The 17871-nt window shown below is 39.5% G+C and overlaps 1 protein-coding gene across 4 annotated transcripts in view; it reads right to left on the bottom strand.

Annotated features, from left to right (window-relative positions):
• The window catches only part of KCNS3 (potassium voltage-gated channel modifier subfamily S member 3), a 444844-nt gene that overhangs the window by 31843 nt on the left and 395130 nt on the right, over window positions 1-17871 (bottom strand). For 3 of the 4 annotated variants that reach the window (XM_085218069.1, XM_085218070.1, XM_085218071.1), the window contains one exon: window positions 11679-15519. The exons of the other annotated variant lie outside the window; for it this stretch is intronic. In XM_085218069.1, coding sequence (XP_085074195.1) covers window positions 13991-15475 — 1485 coding nt within the window. In that variant the 5' untranslated portion in view covers window positions 15476-15519 and the 3' untranslated portion in view covers window positions 11679-13990. Of the gene's footprint in view, window positions 1-11678; window positions 15520-17871 lie in introns of those variants that run through there. 4 annotated transcript variants of the gene reach the window in all.

The raw sequence follows: 17871 nt of genomic DNA, 5'->3' as shown, positions 1-17871 counted from the left end.
CTAGGTCCTGAATTTACAGTGATATAGTCCAAAGATTTTATTCCACAACCTTGAAGCCAGATCTGGAGTAAATTTATTTCCTATAACTCATTTGAAATATAGCAATACTCCTATAAGAAAAGAATACAATTTCTACTCCAAATGTGGTTATATTTATGATATTGATAGACTGAAAAAAATGATATCTGAAAACATTAATAAAATATGGAAAAACTGTTTTGCCTAAGGAGATAGGGTTTCAATGAACTGAACAGAGTTAAAGGGTTAAGGATAGAGGTTTGAAGTACTAGCAGAGATAAAAATGCAAGCTGATGTATTCAAAAGAGACCAGAGAAATCAGATTTATGTGCACAAAGCCTGTAAGAAAACAAAATTTCCTGTTGCCACAGAAATTGAAACAAAAGCAAAAACCATTCCCAATCACAATGAAAGGCTGAGATTTTGAAATTTCTTTTGGAAGAAAGTTTTTAGGGAAAACTATTAATTTAGAGCCACTAAAACTTGTTACTTCCTGCAGATGACATGTTTTTATGTAAGTAAGGATCAGGATTTCTTTTTGATAGTTCAGTTCAGTTCTATTTATATCCTCAAAATATTAATAACTATGCCATAACATTTATACTTAACACACAAGAAAAACTTTTTCACTGCTACACGCAAAGGTGTTTCCAACAAATCAAACTGATCACAGAGAAGATTAAATATTTCTGCTTCATGCTTTAACTTTTAAAATCAGACATGAAATGGAAATATTAGCACTTCATTTAAAGTGTGGTTCAGGGAAGATAAATCAGATCTGTATAGTGCTCACATTGTCAAATGAGCCCTACCAAGAAAAAAATAGGCAAATATGCAAAAAATCAAGAGTAGCCCTGGAATTTTGCTCCTGGCAGACTGTCACAGTACCCCACTCATGTCCATGTCCTCAAGAATCAATTTACTGTCTAGGAAGACATTTCAGTATCTTTTGACGTGTATTCCCAATTTCATCCCTGAAGGCCCTTCATGGGAAGTATTAGTTGGCACCACAGAGGATATCAACTTCTCCACTTAAGCCCAAGACACTGTTACAACTGAAATTCAAATGTACAAAATTGGATCACATTTCCTATAAGTCTCCTCTTCATACCTCAATACTCAGGCCTTTGTGATGCAGGCATCTAGCCCAGTAAATTCATATTAAAGCCACTGATTAAGGCCCTCAGTAGAGGAAATTTGTCCATTCTCAGAAAACTGACAAATTATGCTGTGTTGACTTATTGCCACAACTATGGAGTCACTGAAAAAAGTTGGGTGTCCGCCAAGAAGACAATGATCCAGAGGCTTTCCAACTTCTCAAGCTCAGATCACCCTTCCAACTACTCAGATTTTCATGACTCAGCAGAGAATTATTTTATTTTTTTTAAACCTGGCTCATTTTTGGAATCTCCTTTATCTTGACACAGATTTATGTCAGTGTGACTGAGATAATGACCAGCTGGATCTGGGGCTGGACAAGGTGTCACAGGGGAGCAGGAGGAATCCTTGGGCAACTTTTATCACCAACCCTTCATCTTCATTATTGCTGGCTTGAGCTCAGCTCCCTAACTCCCTAAATAGTGCAGGAAAAAAAAAGCCTTTCACAATTTCACGTATATAAAGAATGTTATATCTGTCAAAGTCTCCTCTTCTGTAAAAAGCATGAACATTAAATAATAATATTAGAACAATTTCTCTCTTGAGCCCATCTATCCACTTCAGTGCTCTATTTCTGCTTACCAGCCAGTAAGCAGTTACTGGCTGATGCTAGTTTATTTACTGGAAAGAGCCCTTTTTGAAATGCATTCACCAATTATTCCAGAGGAACATACATACCCATTTGTAACTACTACTTAAAACAAATAATTTTCTTTCTGATCACACTTCACAGTTAGATTCCCATTAAAGGATCGGGTGAACAGATGGGGTCCACCAGGCTTTTCATGTTTTGGTTTGCTGGTTTGTTTGTTTTTTTTTTTTAAGTATGCTTAATAATGAAGCTCTCACTCATAAATTTGTTAAAAAAAATTGGCTCATTTCCTTTCTTAAAATATGGTTTTCTTGTATCAGCTTTTTACTTCCCATCTCAACCAAATAGACCATTCATTTCTCCTTACTAACCCTTAACTGAACATCATGAACAACAGCAGAAGGCAATGGATGATCTAATGCAACCACAGAAGCAACATGGATTTTTTTTTTTTTTTTTTTTTTTGTGAATAGAGAATTCATTGAAAAAGGTTGTGACAAGGAAATTATTTCTGAATCCAGCCGCTGGCTGGTGGGAATTTTCCACAAAGCAAACAATCCAAACAAAAACAAAACAAAAAAGGCAGGAGGGATTTTGGAACAGTGCACATTTCATTGTGAAATTTTCTAAGAGCATCTTGTTTCCAGAGATACTGAAATGTTGAATTTCAACATATTCTTAAAAAAAAAAAAAAAAAAAAACTCCTTTCATTGTGAAACTTTTTGTAAAATTTTAAACCAGCCTAAATTTAATTAGATGCAAAAAGAATTAACCCTTCACAATCAAATGAAACATGAAAAAAAAGTTCAAGGAGTCTTAAATTATGGATCTTTCAAACAATTTGGTTCAGCAACCAAACAAAAATCTATTGTCCTCTTTACAAAAACATACTACTTTTTATATAACTATGACAGGACAGCACAGGGGATGATTTTTTTCATTAAAGACATTTCATTAAAGACAGATTGTTTTAAAGAGCTTGGCCAGAACAAAAATCAGTTTTTTCCAACAAGACCTCAACTTTTTTCCACTTTTCCACAGCTGAAGTCATGAAATCATACTTTTCACAGTAACATGAGGTCTTATGCAACACCACCACCCCATTTTTGATCATCACACTCCTCCTCAGAAAGGATTGTATAGGATGAGGAAACTGCTGTCCTACATAGTTTAAATATCAGAAAAGAGAGGCAAAAGAAACGATGGAAACCAGAAGTGCTGGATGACAGAATGGCTGGCATAGGATCACATGAAACATCAACTGGAGTCACAAGGGAAGATCCCAATCCTTTGCAGCCCAAAGCTGCTGCTCTTCACCATGAAAGCAGTGTGCCTGAGCCAGCCCCACTCTGTGCCGCCCAGTCTATGCCTGCTTCTATGGAAATATCTGCAATCTGGGCTTCCCAATGGGAGCAGAATTTGCTTCTGATCCCTCCAACACTGTAGTAATTATGGTAACAAAAAGCTTCTCTGTATGCACACTCTGCCAGCACCTGAGTTTCCATCACACTGACAAAGATCTCTCTTAATTAAAGTGTCAAAACCTTACAGGATTGGCTTCCTCCATGCTAGGCTACCTCAGATCCCAAATTCCTATTTCAGCTACTTTTCTGGCCTCTTAATTAACAAGTGATTCATCATCTGACTAGCCAAACAGGTATCTCAATCTCTGTGAAAGAAGTCAGAGAGAGGAAAAGTCAGCAATTTTTCTTTCCTTTCCTTTTTTTAATGCTCAATATATATAGTTTATTTTTGATTACTTAGTCCAACAAAACAATCACACTCCAATAACTGGAAATATTTTGCCACAAGAGTTATTATTCAAATATATATATTTTTTTCTCACCACACTATGCACTTCTCTTTTTTTCCTCCATCCAAAAGTAAAAAAAAAAAAAAAAAAAAAAAAAAATCATCATCCCATGCAAGGTTTATTGTAGTGACCTTGTTTGCTGAACTACATTTGTGATGGTGAAGCCACCTGCATTTTAAAGGAACCACATGCTGAAAATAGATATGGGATAACAAAACATAAAGCATTCGTTCATGATCTCACTGCCTTTACTCTTTATTTTAGTTTGCTGAGTAGCTGCAAACATTGTGTGGACTGTATACCTTAATGCATGGTGTGTCAAAGGGGTGGGGAATGTATTACCAAAACCCTTGAGCTACAGGCTACTAATGGAGAATGGCTACTAAGACAGGGATAGGTTAGATATTAGGAGGAAGTTTTTCACACAGAGGGTGGTGACACACTGGAACAGGTTGCCCAAAGAGGCTGTGGATGCTCCACCCCTGAAGGCATTCAAGGCCAGGCTGAATTTGGCTCTGGGCAGCCTGGTCTGGTGGTTGGTGACCCTGAACATAGCAGGGGGGTTGAAACCAGATGATCATTGGGGTTCTTTTCAACCCAGGCCATTCTATGATTCTATGATTCTGTGATACTAAGTACAGAGTGAAAAAGACCAAGGAGTGAGCTGGTCTGTCCATTCTTCCAGGTTACACTCACAGTGCTTCCCCCACTTTTAAATGAACAGCAGAAAGGAGACTGAAGTTAGCAAAAGTCATGCTATGGCGCAGTCCTCTTCCATGGAACATGTTTTTCTGTAGGAGGAGAGGAGAGGAAAAGTTTCAAGACATGGGGACAATATTTCCCAGCAAAGTATCATTGCAGCACGGCTCTTGCCACCAATCCTTTTTTTTTTTTTTTTTCTTTCTCTTTTACTTCATTCCAGCTACTCTCATTGCCTTTCTCCTGATTTCAAGACTACAAACACAAAGACCTTAGAAAAATTGGCATCAGATTGAGAAAGATGTGGATACGACAGAAAATGCTGAAGCTGATGTGGTGCAGCTATACAACAGAAAACCACTGATGCAGAGAAATCATCTTTCCATTCATCATCCCAAGCACCCCAAGTGTGTACAAATGCTGTATGGCTCATTTGTACTGCAAACAGATTCCCTATCCTAGCTTCCAGATTCCTTCATCATTTATTTTCATACAGAGTCACAATGGCCCTAAACAGACTCTCCTAACACTGACATTTCACCAACATTATGTTCTCCTACTTCTGCGCCAGGGGCATAAAAGCTAGGAAAAAAAGTCTTTGAGGAAACTCTTCTCTCTCATAGCAGTGTTTGTTTTCAGTGAAACTTCATATTTTCAAAGCCCTTTCTGGATATCCCAAAATGTACTGGGATGACTTAAAACTTATTAAGAGGTGCACACAGAGGTTTTCAGCAAGTGACAATATCATGAAAACAAACTCACAAAAACTGACTTCCAGCTCAGAGCATTCTTGGCAAGGGCCTACATTCTGCCTTTACACTGTGTTGTGTAATGGGATTGCTTTGCATGCACCACACACCACTCTATTGCAGCAGCTCCTCAGCAAGTGCCAGCATGGTAGGCGAACAGAGTTTACCTTCAGTGCCAGATTTCTAAAAGCTCACATAATAATGCTTTGACAACTGTCCAATCAGTGTGTATACATCTAGATATACAAAAGACTCAAATCACTAGCCTCCCATTTACAAAGGCAGTCTAAAAGCAAAAAGCACATGACTTTACCAAAAGCTGCTAGAACAGAACTAGATTCATCCCTTCTATTAACCTTTTGTTCATCAAATACTGCCAGAACTTAAGTTTTGTGACTTAAGATATATTAAGTATATATACCTACACGAATCTATATGTTGGCTAGAAATGCTTCTCACGAGAGCGTAACTCATTCTCAAAACATGTAATAATATACCACAGAATCATATAATTGTCAAGGTTGGAAAAGACCACCAAGATCATCTAGTCCAGCTGTCAGCCCATCACAACCATGCTCTCTCAACCCCTCCTCATGAGGTTTGTGCTCCAGGCCCCTCACAGCTTTGCTGCCCTTCTCTGGACACACTCTAGGGCCTCCATGTCTTTCTTACAGTGGGGGGCCCAAACTGAACACATCACATGCAGCACAGCCTCAGCAGACCTGAGTACACATGCCTGCTCCTACTGGCAACTCTGTTTCCTGCTGACTACAACATATAACACGTGCTGTATTTTCTCCTTCAGGCTCAAGTGTCTGAAAAGAATCTCGAGAAAAAAATATATATATATTATTTTGATTCTTCAGTCACTATGGAAGAGAAATAAGAATGAAAAAGTGTGTGATGCCAAAGGCAAAAGCGCAGAATTTCAAAATGACTTCTAAAAATTCTACCTCCCCCCACATCCTGCCCACCAGCCATTTCCCTTTCCACACCTATCACTACAGCTAATTTAATCTTTAAAATATCTGGCAAAGAAAAAGATTACTGTGCTTCTGGTATGTTGTTTTTGTGTTTGAAATAAAATTTGAAACAGTGATCAAAAAAGTTGGAATGGCAAATAAAAACTGATTGCCCCAGGGGATGGGAGTGCTTACTTAAAAAAATTGGTGTTAGTTTTTAACAGTGTGCCCATCATCTCATTCAACACTATTAGCAAAGCACAGCGAGACTGTTTCTCCATATCCCCCTAAACTACTTGGAGGAAGAAAACAAAGCAAAACAAAAAAAATGTTTTTCCTTCCACCCAGGAAGCTCATGAAGCCATGCCCCCAAACACTAGCACCCTCCTGCTTCACACAGAATTCCTGCACACACTTCCAAGCACTAAACTGGCTCTTTGCACAGTGAGCTATTTACTCACCACACTTTTTCCCACAATCCAAATATGCAAGATTGCAAAGTCATTTTCAAAGCAACGACAACAAACAAACATACAAACAAAGAACAAAGAGATGGATAGTTATTTTTATAGTTGGGGTTATGCCACCCAGAATTAGATGCCAGACATATCTATATGCCTGTTGAACAACTTAAGTTGGTCTTCAAATAATTGATAAAAAGCAGCCTGAAGTCACAGAATCATAGAATCATTTGTGTTGGAAAGGACCCTTAAAGACCATCTAGTCCAACCCCCACGCACTGAACAGGGACACCTACAGTTCTATCGGTGCTCACATTCCCATCCAGCCTGACCTTGAATGTCTCCAGGGATAGGGCATCCACCACATCTCTGGGCAACCTGTGCCAGTGTCTCGCTACCCTTTCTGTAAAAACTTCTTCCTTGTATCCTGTCTAAATATCCACTCTTTTAGCTTAAAACCATTTCCTCTTGTTCTATCACCATTCACTATCAGAAAGAATCCCTTTCTCTGAAATACACATTATTTGTGCTGTCAAAAGTAATGCTGGACTAGAGAAACTGACAGAACCCCCTCATGCTCACAGTTTCTAGGTTTCTATGAAATGAGGTAGAATCTGCAGTGATGATTTATAGCATGTAGAATCATAGAATCATTAAGGTTGGAAAGACCAATAAGATCATCTGGTCCAACCATCAACCCACATGTTAACACTTCAGAACAATACAAACTCCAGTCAATATGAAAAGCAGATACAGCATCACACCCAGAAACTACCCTCAAGAATTATTGTGCCTGCAACACAAAATATATTCTTGCAGCTAACGGAATGGCTTTAACTCTGTGTACAAACCTCTACCTGTGACTCCCCAAAAGCACTTGGATTACACAACAAATAGCAGCCTCCAAATGGCTGCAACTAAATACTATTGCCCTGAGCTTCTCCCTCATTTCTGCTTTCTCTCCCAGGTTGCTTCTTAGAGGTACAGGGTGGGGGGAGGGAGGACAGACATTGAATTCAGTGATAATAGTCTACCTTCCAAAGTGCTATTTATTTCATGCAGACCTCCTAGTTCTCTGACTGATACCCACCCCTTCCTAGGGACAGATAGCCACAAACTTAACAGCCTCAGGAATGGTCCCCAGTGCCACACAGCTCCCTCAGCACCACCAAGAGCTCAGAAGTGAATACCCAAAGGAGGAAAGGGAGGCCCACCTATTGACACCTGTGCATGGCCCCCTTGTTTTCCCCACCACTGAGATAGCTACAACCTTAGCAGTTGTAGCCAAGCAATATTTCAGCAGTTTCTTCAAGGTCAGATTTTTTTTTTCTGGCTTCACAGCTGCAATACTGGGATTTGGCTCCAGTATTATATTTATATTAGTGCACAGGGATAGACTTTATAACACATGGCACAGTCAGAATATTTTATGTAGCTTACAGGAAGCCAAGAAATAATGCAAATTTGAGTTGCAAAAGTACTGTCAGCATATTGTGCCTGCCTCTGCCAATACAAGTTTGCTCTCTCTGGTATTTTATTAGGTATATTTTTTTTAATTATTACAGGAGGCTGAACTTCAACTTGCAGGTTATTCCAGACTAAGAGATAGCTAGCAAAGATTCTGGGGAAAAGATTCTTGCAGAGGAAGCTGGCTTCAGAAATGCTACACTGGATTAATGCTTACCCAGCTGCTAACACTGAGCAGCTTTCAGACTTCAACATAAATTCCTGTGTCTGTCTCTATGTCACCCAGGTTCAGAGATCTATATCAGAAGCACAGTCCATCCTACACACACAATGCTCAGAGGAGGACAGAAGCATCAGTGGTGGTCTAGCACTAGTAGATTGTCCAGTGGTCTAGAATGCACCACATCTACCTTTAAGTACCTAAAGGCCAGACATCTAGCCTAACAAAATCATATATCCTTATAGAATCATAGAGTCATAAAATCATCAAGGTTGGAAAAGACCAGTAAGATTATCTACTCCAACCCCAACCCATCCCCACCGTGCCCACTAACCACATCCCTCAGTGCCACACCTCCACGGTCCTTGAACGCCTCCAGGGACAGTGACTCCACCACCTCCTTGGGCAGTCTGTGCCAGTGCCTCATTACTCCTTCTAAGAAGAAATTTTTCCTAATATACAATCCAAACCTCCCCAGACACAACTTCAGGCCATTGTTTTGCTTTCTTACTGCATATCCAACAGAGACATTTCTCCCATTTTCACACAGGAGCTTTGAACACACCAGATGTGCTGTCTCCTGAGGAGGTCTGTTTTTGTCTGTTGGCAGTGGAACCCCAAAGGACCAGCCACACAATAGCTGAAGTTGGGGGAAGCGAATGCAGCCCAGGGTGCCCTTGTCTGTGCTGACTCAAAAGAGCTCCTAGAACAATGACTCTAAATCAGGCCATAACAATCTCCAGCACAGTTGTGTGCTAGTTATAACAAGCAGTGCAGTGGAAACAGCAATGCATGTCATAAAATAACTAGGAAACTCAGTATTTATGCTATTAAATAGTAGAGAATAACTAGAGATGAAACCACTGTAATGCTATTAAATTACAATTCACATTCTTTTGTCCTTCTGTGAAAAGTCTTAAAGAAACAGTGAAAGCAGATTACGTCAATAAGTCACCACGTGGTATTGCTTTTAGTCAGCAGAACACGGAATTGGTTGAGACTGCTCATTCCTGGAATAATGTTGAAGCCAGAGCCAGAGATGAGTTCTCCTCCACAACCAGGCCTCAGCAGGTCTTTGGCCTGCAGGTTTGGGCTGTCAGGGGTCCTGTAAAGTCTCTCTGTCCCACTGGTGTATGAGGTTTTGGAAAATTGATGCGTACATAGATGAAGGAGCCTTTGATCTCTGCATTTCTTCCAATATCCCAAGCAAAAACTTCCCTCTCTAATATATTAATTAAAAAGAAATGACATGTAGGTTGTTCCTCAAGGAAGTAGTTACGTTTGATATTGAATCTAATTATACTGAAAAGCCAAAGGAGCTTTGCTTTTTATTCTTTAACTAAGAATTACTGCTGTTTGTTCTTTTCCAGCTGGGTGGGAGGGTAACATCCAGATTGGAAATAAATAGAAAAATCTTGTAACCTATACCAAGCACTTCCAGTCATTCAGTGAGCCAGGCATTCCTACACATGCTTCTAGTGTGCATACAAAGGAGAACTCTGAAAAGCACATTTGTACATGTTTTGTGACTATCTTTGTATGTGACATTGAGAAGCCTGAATTCAACTAGCACCCCAAAACAAAAAAAGTACGAATGAATGTGCAGGTGCAATATCCACTGATTGCCAGACCTTGGCATTGGCAGTGGAAGAGGCTCCCCAGGGCTGAGCTGTGAAAGTTTAAGGAGCATTTGGATAATACTCTCAGGCAGAGGGTCTGATTTTTGGATGGTAGTGTGTGGAGCCAGGAGTTGGACTCAATGATCCTTATGGATCCTTTCCAAATTGGGATATTCTGTGATTCTATCTAGAGGCACACAGTGACTTCTTCTGCTAGATCATATTTGGACCATAGGCCCATCATGAAAAATTAACTACAGCTTTAAGTCTCAGCAAGTCACGAATTTTTGCTATGCTTAGAAGAGATATGCAATTATGGTGCAGTGAGAAAGTGCTGAGATGGTTTAATGGCATCTGCTGTCTCCTGATTGACAGAGCATAAACATCTCAGCAATACAAGCAGCAGCACTGCAGCTATAGAGCACCAGACAGCAGTATTTACCGACTGCAGCTGAGCTACCGCTATCAAACACAAATTGCACTTCTAGCACAGGGTTATTTTGATTTTGTTTGAGAATTGTTCTTTTGTGGATAAAGAGGTATTAGCAGCTTCACAAACACTGTCAGCTAATCAAAAAACATTAGAGAAGCTCTCTGCAGCTTAGTGTCTTTCTGTCACTTGCTCTGCTCATTACGGATGTGTGGAAATTAATAAAAGCATTAATACACAAAATCCCAGCCCAGATGAGACCGCATGTTGCACTTACCAGACAGACCTGCCTGACACTTTCAGCATTCTTTGATTTTTTAAATAGTTAATATTTTGCATTATGGTACCTGACAGTAATTATACTTAAAAAGTAGCAGATATTTTGTTACTTTGCTTAGCACAGACGTGCTATCATTTATTTAGCTGATGTTTAGGCTCTGCCACTGATTTACGCCACACTGATTTATGTGACCTTTTCTCAAAAAAAAAAAAAAAAAAGGGTGCTGAGATATACAGCAAGATTCTTTGCTCATTTCACCTCAGCTAAGCTTTACCTGCTGCCAGCCAGATGAATGAGAGATGTCCTTCTGGACTCAGAAAGCTTTCCTTTCTTACACCTCCACACCTGCCTTTCAGCTCCTGTAATACACACCAGAGAGCGGTGGCAGTGCAGAGCTGCTCCGAGTATGAGCTGAGGCATGCTGGGCCATAGCCCTTTCTACACTGCATTGGGACAGAACTACACAAGGATGGATGCTGCTGTGGAAAAACTGAATAGCAAAAGGGTGGTGTTTGCAATCAAGACAAAGAAACTAAAGATGTGCCAGGAAGCTGTTTTGTATAAAGACCAGCAATTCCCTCCCATGCAAAATGGGACATGAATCTGAACATAACTCCTTCGTGCTTTTTTTATCTGAAACAGCAGCTGGGTGGAGAGAATTTAAGCAGCATTTTTAAAGAGAAAAGCATACAGGAAAAAGGTACAGGAATAAGAAAAGCATTAAAGATAATCTGCCTTCCACTGATACTATTTCTTGATAATACGCAACTCTAGACAAAAAAGGACATTAATAGGAAACAAGTCCTCTCTAACGTTCAATTTTTGATAGAAAATTCTTCTTGTAAAACTTCCACTAGCAGAAAGAGCATGCAGCATCTCTGTATTTACTCTCATCTGCTTTTTATGGCACTCAAAATTTATGTCACTTTCTCATACCAGTGCACATTACAGGACTTGACGTTCTGCTTTGAGAGCAGCACCTTTCAGCTCACACCCTGCTCCCATTTATGGGAAAGCAAGGTGCTGGAAATATTCCAGCAAAGGAAAAAGATTACAACAAAGCTTTTTTGAAAAACACACCTGATTTGAACAGGGCTCTGGCGTTATCCCAGATATCAAAATAGCACTTTGCATGGCACAAGGGTTCCCTCTTATTACACAGTCTAAAAGACATGCCTCACTGCATTGCAAGATCAACTTATGCGGAAAAAGCCAGAGAAACTTTGTACCACATCCGTATGTGACCGATCAAGGGTAGTTCAATTTATGACAAATTACTATTTAGTACTATTTCTGTGTAATGCTTAATATACAAAAAGAGATTTATCAATACTAGGTTTTTTCAGCTGTTTAATACAAATTTCTTGCCGTTTTTGTTGCATTACAATATTTTTCATTGCTTTTAAATTTCAACAACATGATCTACATATGGAGCATACCAAGAGAGTTTCTTTGGACAGAGCAATTTTTATATTGTTATTCTGCTGGTTCCTATTACATTCATATGCACATACATACTTATTATTTTATATCATTGCATCTTTGTAATGCTAACTGTTCACTAAGAACAAAACACATGTAGGCTAACTTTCCCTTTTGGTTTTCCTGCATTTACAATGGGAAGAATTAATTTTGATTACCTGTGAAGCATCACATACCCTTATGACACTCAGCAAGTAATAAGCCAAATTCTGAAGATTCTCCAAAACTCAAAGTGTTCCCAAGTCTCACATTACTACTCTGGTGAACAACCGTCCTGAAGAACACCTCTTTCCAAGGTATAGGTTGGTCCATTCCATTCTCTTTTGTTCCACTGACCTGTGAAGAGGTTGGAGCTCTGTGCCTCAGCAAGTATCAGTGCAACTCAGCTGCTTACTCAGTGTACTTTACAACAGAAATCCTGATACACACCTGAAAAAACAGCCCTCTGAGCTACTCTGCAGAGGCTAGAAATGGGCTCCCGTCTGGGTTTACTCAGTCTTTAAGTCAGTTCCTACTGTGTTTGATCTGCCTGCATAGAAACTGACTAAGGGCTACCAGGATTCAGCCCATTCGAGATTAAATGATATAAAAAAAATAATAATAACAACAAAAAAACAGTGAAGTCTTTCTTTAAGCAAAACATCAACATCACAGTAGCTTGGATTCTTCACTGCCCAGCATCTACTAAAAAAAAATAAAATAAAAAGAGTGTTCAGAAGTATTACTGACTTCTGAGATTCCCAAGTTTCTTACGCACTCCTTGTAGGGGGGCTTCCAGTGCCAGCTTTCCCTTCAGATACCCCTGGAAAATGCAGTCTGAACCACAGCAGGATTAGCTGGCTGCATAAGAAATCCCTGGAGAGAAGAGGAACAAAGAGTGCTGCAGAGCTCTGCCAGGCCATAAGCACTGCTCCAGCCCATAGTACAAGCCAGGACAGCTGCCATCCCCAGCAGAAGACCTTCAAAAAATGAGCTGCAATAGGTTAACATATGGGTGCCCACATGCAGTTCATACCCTACCTCTGAGTGGCAATATATGGTAGAGGAGAGCATTTCCACACATCTCCAGTGCTTGGCATTACAGCCCTGGACTGGGAACCAGTGCAGCAAAGATGCTGCTCATGTTTGCTTTTACACACTGAGGCAGCATCCTCCAGCAGAGCTGACAGCATGCAGCAGTAACTTCTAAAGTCCACCGTGGCAGTTGACTTCAGTACCCACAAAACAAAGCCTCCAAGGAAGCCACTGGGGTGGTCTTAATCACAGCAGGATCCTCTCCAGGCACTAAAAGAGCTCAGATTCGCAATGGCAGAGATGGTGGCTAAAAAGGTACAATAAGCTCCTGGCTGGCCTTAGGCCTCAAGTTTCATCCTGATGCACCTGGTTTAGAACCTTCAGGACTTGTCAGAGCTTGTCCATGCGAGAGGTGGGACGCTGGGAAAAATATAGGCACAATGGGATTAATTTATTTTAACAAAATAAGTATGCATTGTGCTTTTGGAAAGAAATTCATAAATATTATGCTGCCATGGAGTAAGAACACTATGTACCAATACATTTTCTGTCCCAAGTTGGTTCCCAACACCAGGATTACATAAATGTGTTAGTGAGCACAGCTTTACATGTAGATAATTCCTTCTTTCTTCTGATATATTTTCAGTACAAACTCCACTGATGTGCCATAGGTTTTATATGTTTGCAATATACATCTACTTGAACAGCAGCAAGATTCTGTGTAAGCTATCATATTGCTGCAGGAAACAATGACCTCACATTTAAAACTGTTTTCCTGACATTTTTCCTCAAAGAAAATACATATCATTAGTTGTGTAAAAACCAAACTACCACATGAGGCGTATTTTAAAGCCTCTTGTAACCGACGAAGCTTGTATGGCATCCTCAGAGCAAAGAATGTCCAAATATGGCTAAGAGTTAAGTACCCTGAGAATTAAATGCACTTAATAAATTCACTGAAGTCTTTAAGTCCATGTTTACCAGGACTCAGAAAAGAAAAATAAGGAAAAGAGAAAGTGATTCCACTCATTTTCCTGCACCATTATCAAAAGTAGTTGTGTGATAAACATCCTCCATATCTTGGATACTGGAGGCATCTGTTGAATCTTGGTCACTGACTACAATTCCTACTGAGGAAAGGCTTGAAATGAACGAGTGCATCTTTTTTGCATAAATATCTCTAATGTTAAAATAAGGTAGATCATTACATTTCTCTTTGCGATCATTGTTGCATTGGTCTGGGTCAATATCTTTTTGCTTTTGGTAGTACTTAGAGAACTTATTGAAAATAATGGTGATTGGAAGTGCCACCACTAGTATCCCACAGATAATGCATAAGGTGCCAAGCAGCTTTCCAGCAAGTGTGACTGGGTAAGTGTCCCCATAACCAACGGTAGTCATGCTGATGGTTGCCCACCACCAGCAAACAGGGATGCTGTGGAGTTCTGAAGAGTCATCATCCTTCTCCACTGAGTAGACAAGAACTGAAAAAATAGAAATCCCAACAGACAGAAACAAAAGGAGAAGACCAACTTCCTGGTAGCTATGTCTCAAAGTAGCGCCTAAAGACCGCAGTCCTACAGAGTGCCTGGCCAGTTTCAGGATGCGAAATATCCTCATTAACCGCAGGATCTGCACCACTTTCCCCATGTTTTCAATGTCTTCACTTTCTTCTTCCTTTGTGTCCACAGCCAAGGTGGCATAAAACGGGATAATAGAGACAAAATCAATGATATTCAATGGTTTCTTCCAGAACTTCTTTTGACTTGGAGCGGTGATGAGCCTGATCACTAGCTCAGCAGTGAACCAGATGATGCACGCAATCTCCACAGCTTCCAGCACAGGGTCTTCAATCTCTCTGTCATTGGCATCCAGCCTTTGAAATTCAGGCATGCTGTGAATGCACATGGCCACGATTGATGCCAGGACAACGCTCAAGGAGGACACGGCAATTAACTTGGCAGACAAGCAGTAAGCAGGATTTTCCATTCTGACCCAGATCTTCTTTCTTATTTCACCGAAGCACAGATTATCAAACTTTTCCAGCTCCTTATCAAATATGGATGATTCTTCATTAGAGGAGTCAAAGCTTCTGTCATTGCTTTTCTGATCCCAGTCTTTTTCAGGACCTTCTTCTTTCCTCTCCTGGTACCGATTGCTGCAACAGGAATCAATAAACAGCTCATTTATCCCCCAGTATTCTATTTCCTGGCAGAAGGAAAAGACACAAAGTTCCTCCATGACATGAAGTTTACCGGTGTAGTAAAAGTTCAGAACATATTGGAACAAAGAGGGATTTCTGTCAAAGTAGTATTCCTTATCTGCAACACTGTAATCATCACATAGTTCTAGAATAGCCTCTTCTGAATGGCATTTGAGAAGTTTCCCAAGTCTGGTATGAGGGAATCGGAGCAAAGTGCTTTGATCCACTGATTGCTTAAAGCCACCCACATTCAAATTGATAAGTTCTGCATCTTTGCCAGGTCTGCGGAAAAATTCACCATAAACCATTTTGAACAGTTCCACTGCTGATGCCCAATAAGATTACATTGAACCTAAAAAGAACATAAAATATTATTAGATCATTTAGTTCAGTTTTGTTCTTGTGACACATTCTTTTTTTCCATCTCCAACTACTATGAAATTCTGTAACAAAACAAAACGAAACAAAACAAAAATGATGAATACCATTATTAAGCATTTCACAGAAGTGGGTTTAGTTTGATGGTTTAACTCAGCTTTACAAAATTTGAAAGCCATGGATTCAAGTTTAGCACTCCTCAAACTTTTCTAGTGTGGCAGAAGAATGCCTAATTTATTAGTAAATCAGTCTCTTTATTACTATCACATTGACATTAATACTTCATAGATTTACTGCAGTGCAGCTGGAAATCTTTGGTTGAAAGAAAGAAAACTTGACAATCCATCAAAACACTTAGGGCAAAGCTTAAGAGCAGGCATCTCAATTATGGTGTCAGTAGAGCTATATTGATTTAAATGAACTGGCAATTTATAATCCACTACTTTCAGCATTATCCACATGAGCATGAACTGCAATTACTTCTGTTGTAATACCAATTCATTTCCTTCTGGAGTCATCCACAGAAGAGCATTCTGTATTCGTGAAAACATATCAAACGTGCATTTGAAGCTTCCTGATCTCTGACTTCAGAGTTTTGTCTTGCCCTGGGTGTCTGCACTCCCTCACCGCATTTTGTTCTCTGTGTTCTTACTCACCTGGAGTGTCCCAGATCTTACAACCTTGGTCAGCTCCAGAAGCTCTTCCTATTCTGCCACAGTACGGATACAGCCACTATGGTAACACTGGGAAGCTGGTGCTGAAATGTCATTTCTGGAAACAAACTTCCAGAGATAGAACTTCTACAAAAAATTTACCTCAGCACATACATGAATATCTGCAGATAGCATTTAAAAAATGCAGTTATAGTTACTAGAAAACATGTTAAATTCTCCAAAAGAGTTTAGCTCTTGCTTTCCTTTTAAGAAACCATAGTCTTCAGGCAAAAACTGGCAGTTCTTACACTTGTCATGAGATTGTATATAACTTCTGATCATCAGGAGATTAAAAAAAAATTGACCTCTGACACTTATACATTAATTAATATGTACTAAGCTAATTTATTTTAATTTAATAGGGAAGACAATTAATTTTAATTATGACAAGAGGGCACTGTAATCCTCCAGTGCTAACTGATGGATTCATATCATGCAAAAATATTGTTCTGGTGCTCTATAATGACTTGGAAAATCTATTCAGTGAACTGAGAATTCCTATAGCTGTCTATTTTTCAGTGCCTCCTGCACTAGTCTCAATTATTATTCAATTTGAGATCTGTTTTGATTTGAGTCTGAATATTTTCTGCTGCTCCTCGAGGTCTCCTGACTCAGTTAAGAAGATCATTAAATTTATATCTATGGAAGGTTGTATCTATTTCTTCATTCATGGTGTGTGCACCATGTCTGTAACCACACTGTACATAAACATTAGACAGAAACATCAATGCTTCTCTATGTTAAAGAAACCTGGGCACTTTCTTCTAATAGAAATCACTCCTGGTCTTTAGTAAGTGCCAAAGTGGATAGTTCAGACACCAGATCTCAAGGATCCCACCTTATACCACCAGAACAAGTAGGAATCAAGAGAAAAAAAAAAAAAAAAAGAAAAAGAAAAAAAAAATCTACAACTTTTATTCATTGTCAGCTAAAAGAATTTAACATTCATTCTGCCTTGGGTACTTGTCTTAATAGATGAGTTCTTCTGACACATTCTAGACCCACTGCATCAATCTGTAAAGATATCATGCATTTTATTGCTGTAGCTCTACATAAAAGATGAAACCCATGAAGTCTTGTGGTGAAGGCTTGACTGAGATGAACTGTCCTCTTGGTATGAATCAACTGTGTCTACCCTGAACAGGGATAAGTCTGCATCTACACCACTGCCAGCCACAGCCCTGTCAGTCACCCAAAGTAATTTGCTTTGCAGTTTTATCTGCAAAGTCTAGTGCAAAACTGACTTCTCTCTTATATTAAAAAAAAAAAAAAATGACTTTAAACTGGATGCATTATGGAGATGCAGCTACTCTCCAGTGACCCTAAGTCTGTCACACCACATAAGAGGATCCAAAAAGGCTGCTTGCCTTGGAGGAAAGGTTCCACAGAACTATAGAACTTCTCCAGCCTACAGAAAGACCTATATTAAGGTAATACCATCCTGTCTCATTGTAGGGTCAAGTCTCATGTGCAATGTGGGCCTTATCATATTTTGTTTATAGCAAAAGAGAGAAATGGGAAAACTCAACAAAACTGATTTCAAACTTTCTACTAAATGCCAATAGAAGAAGGAAATTGAGATTTAGATCATTCTGAGAGAGAAAGAAGCCCAG

Source organism: Meleagris gallopavo, chromosome 2 (assembly GCF_905368555.1).
Source record: "Meleagris gallopavo chromosome 2, MGAL_WU_HG_1.1, whole genome shotgun sequence".
Lineage (NCBI taxonomy): Eukaryota > Metazoa > Chordata > Aves > Galliformes > Phasianidae > Meleagris > Meleagris gallopavo.
Note: the sequence above shows the minus strand (reverse complement) of the source record. Positions and strands in the feature narration are given on the sequence as shown.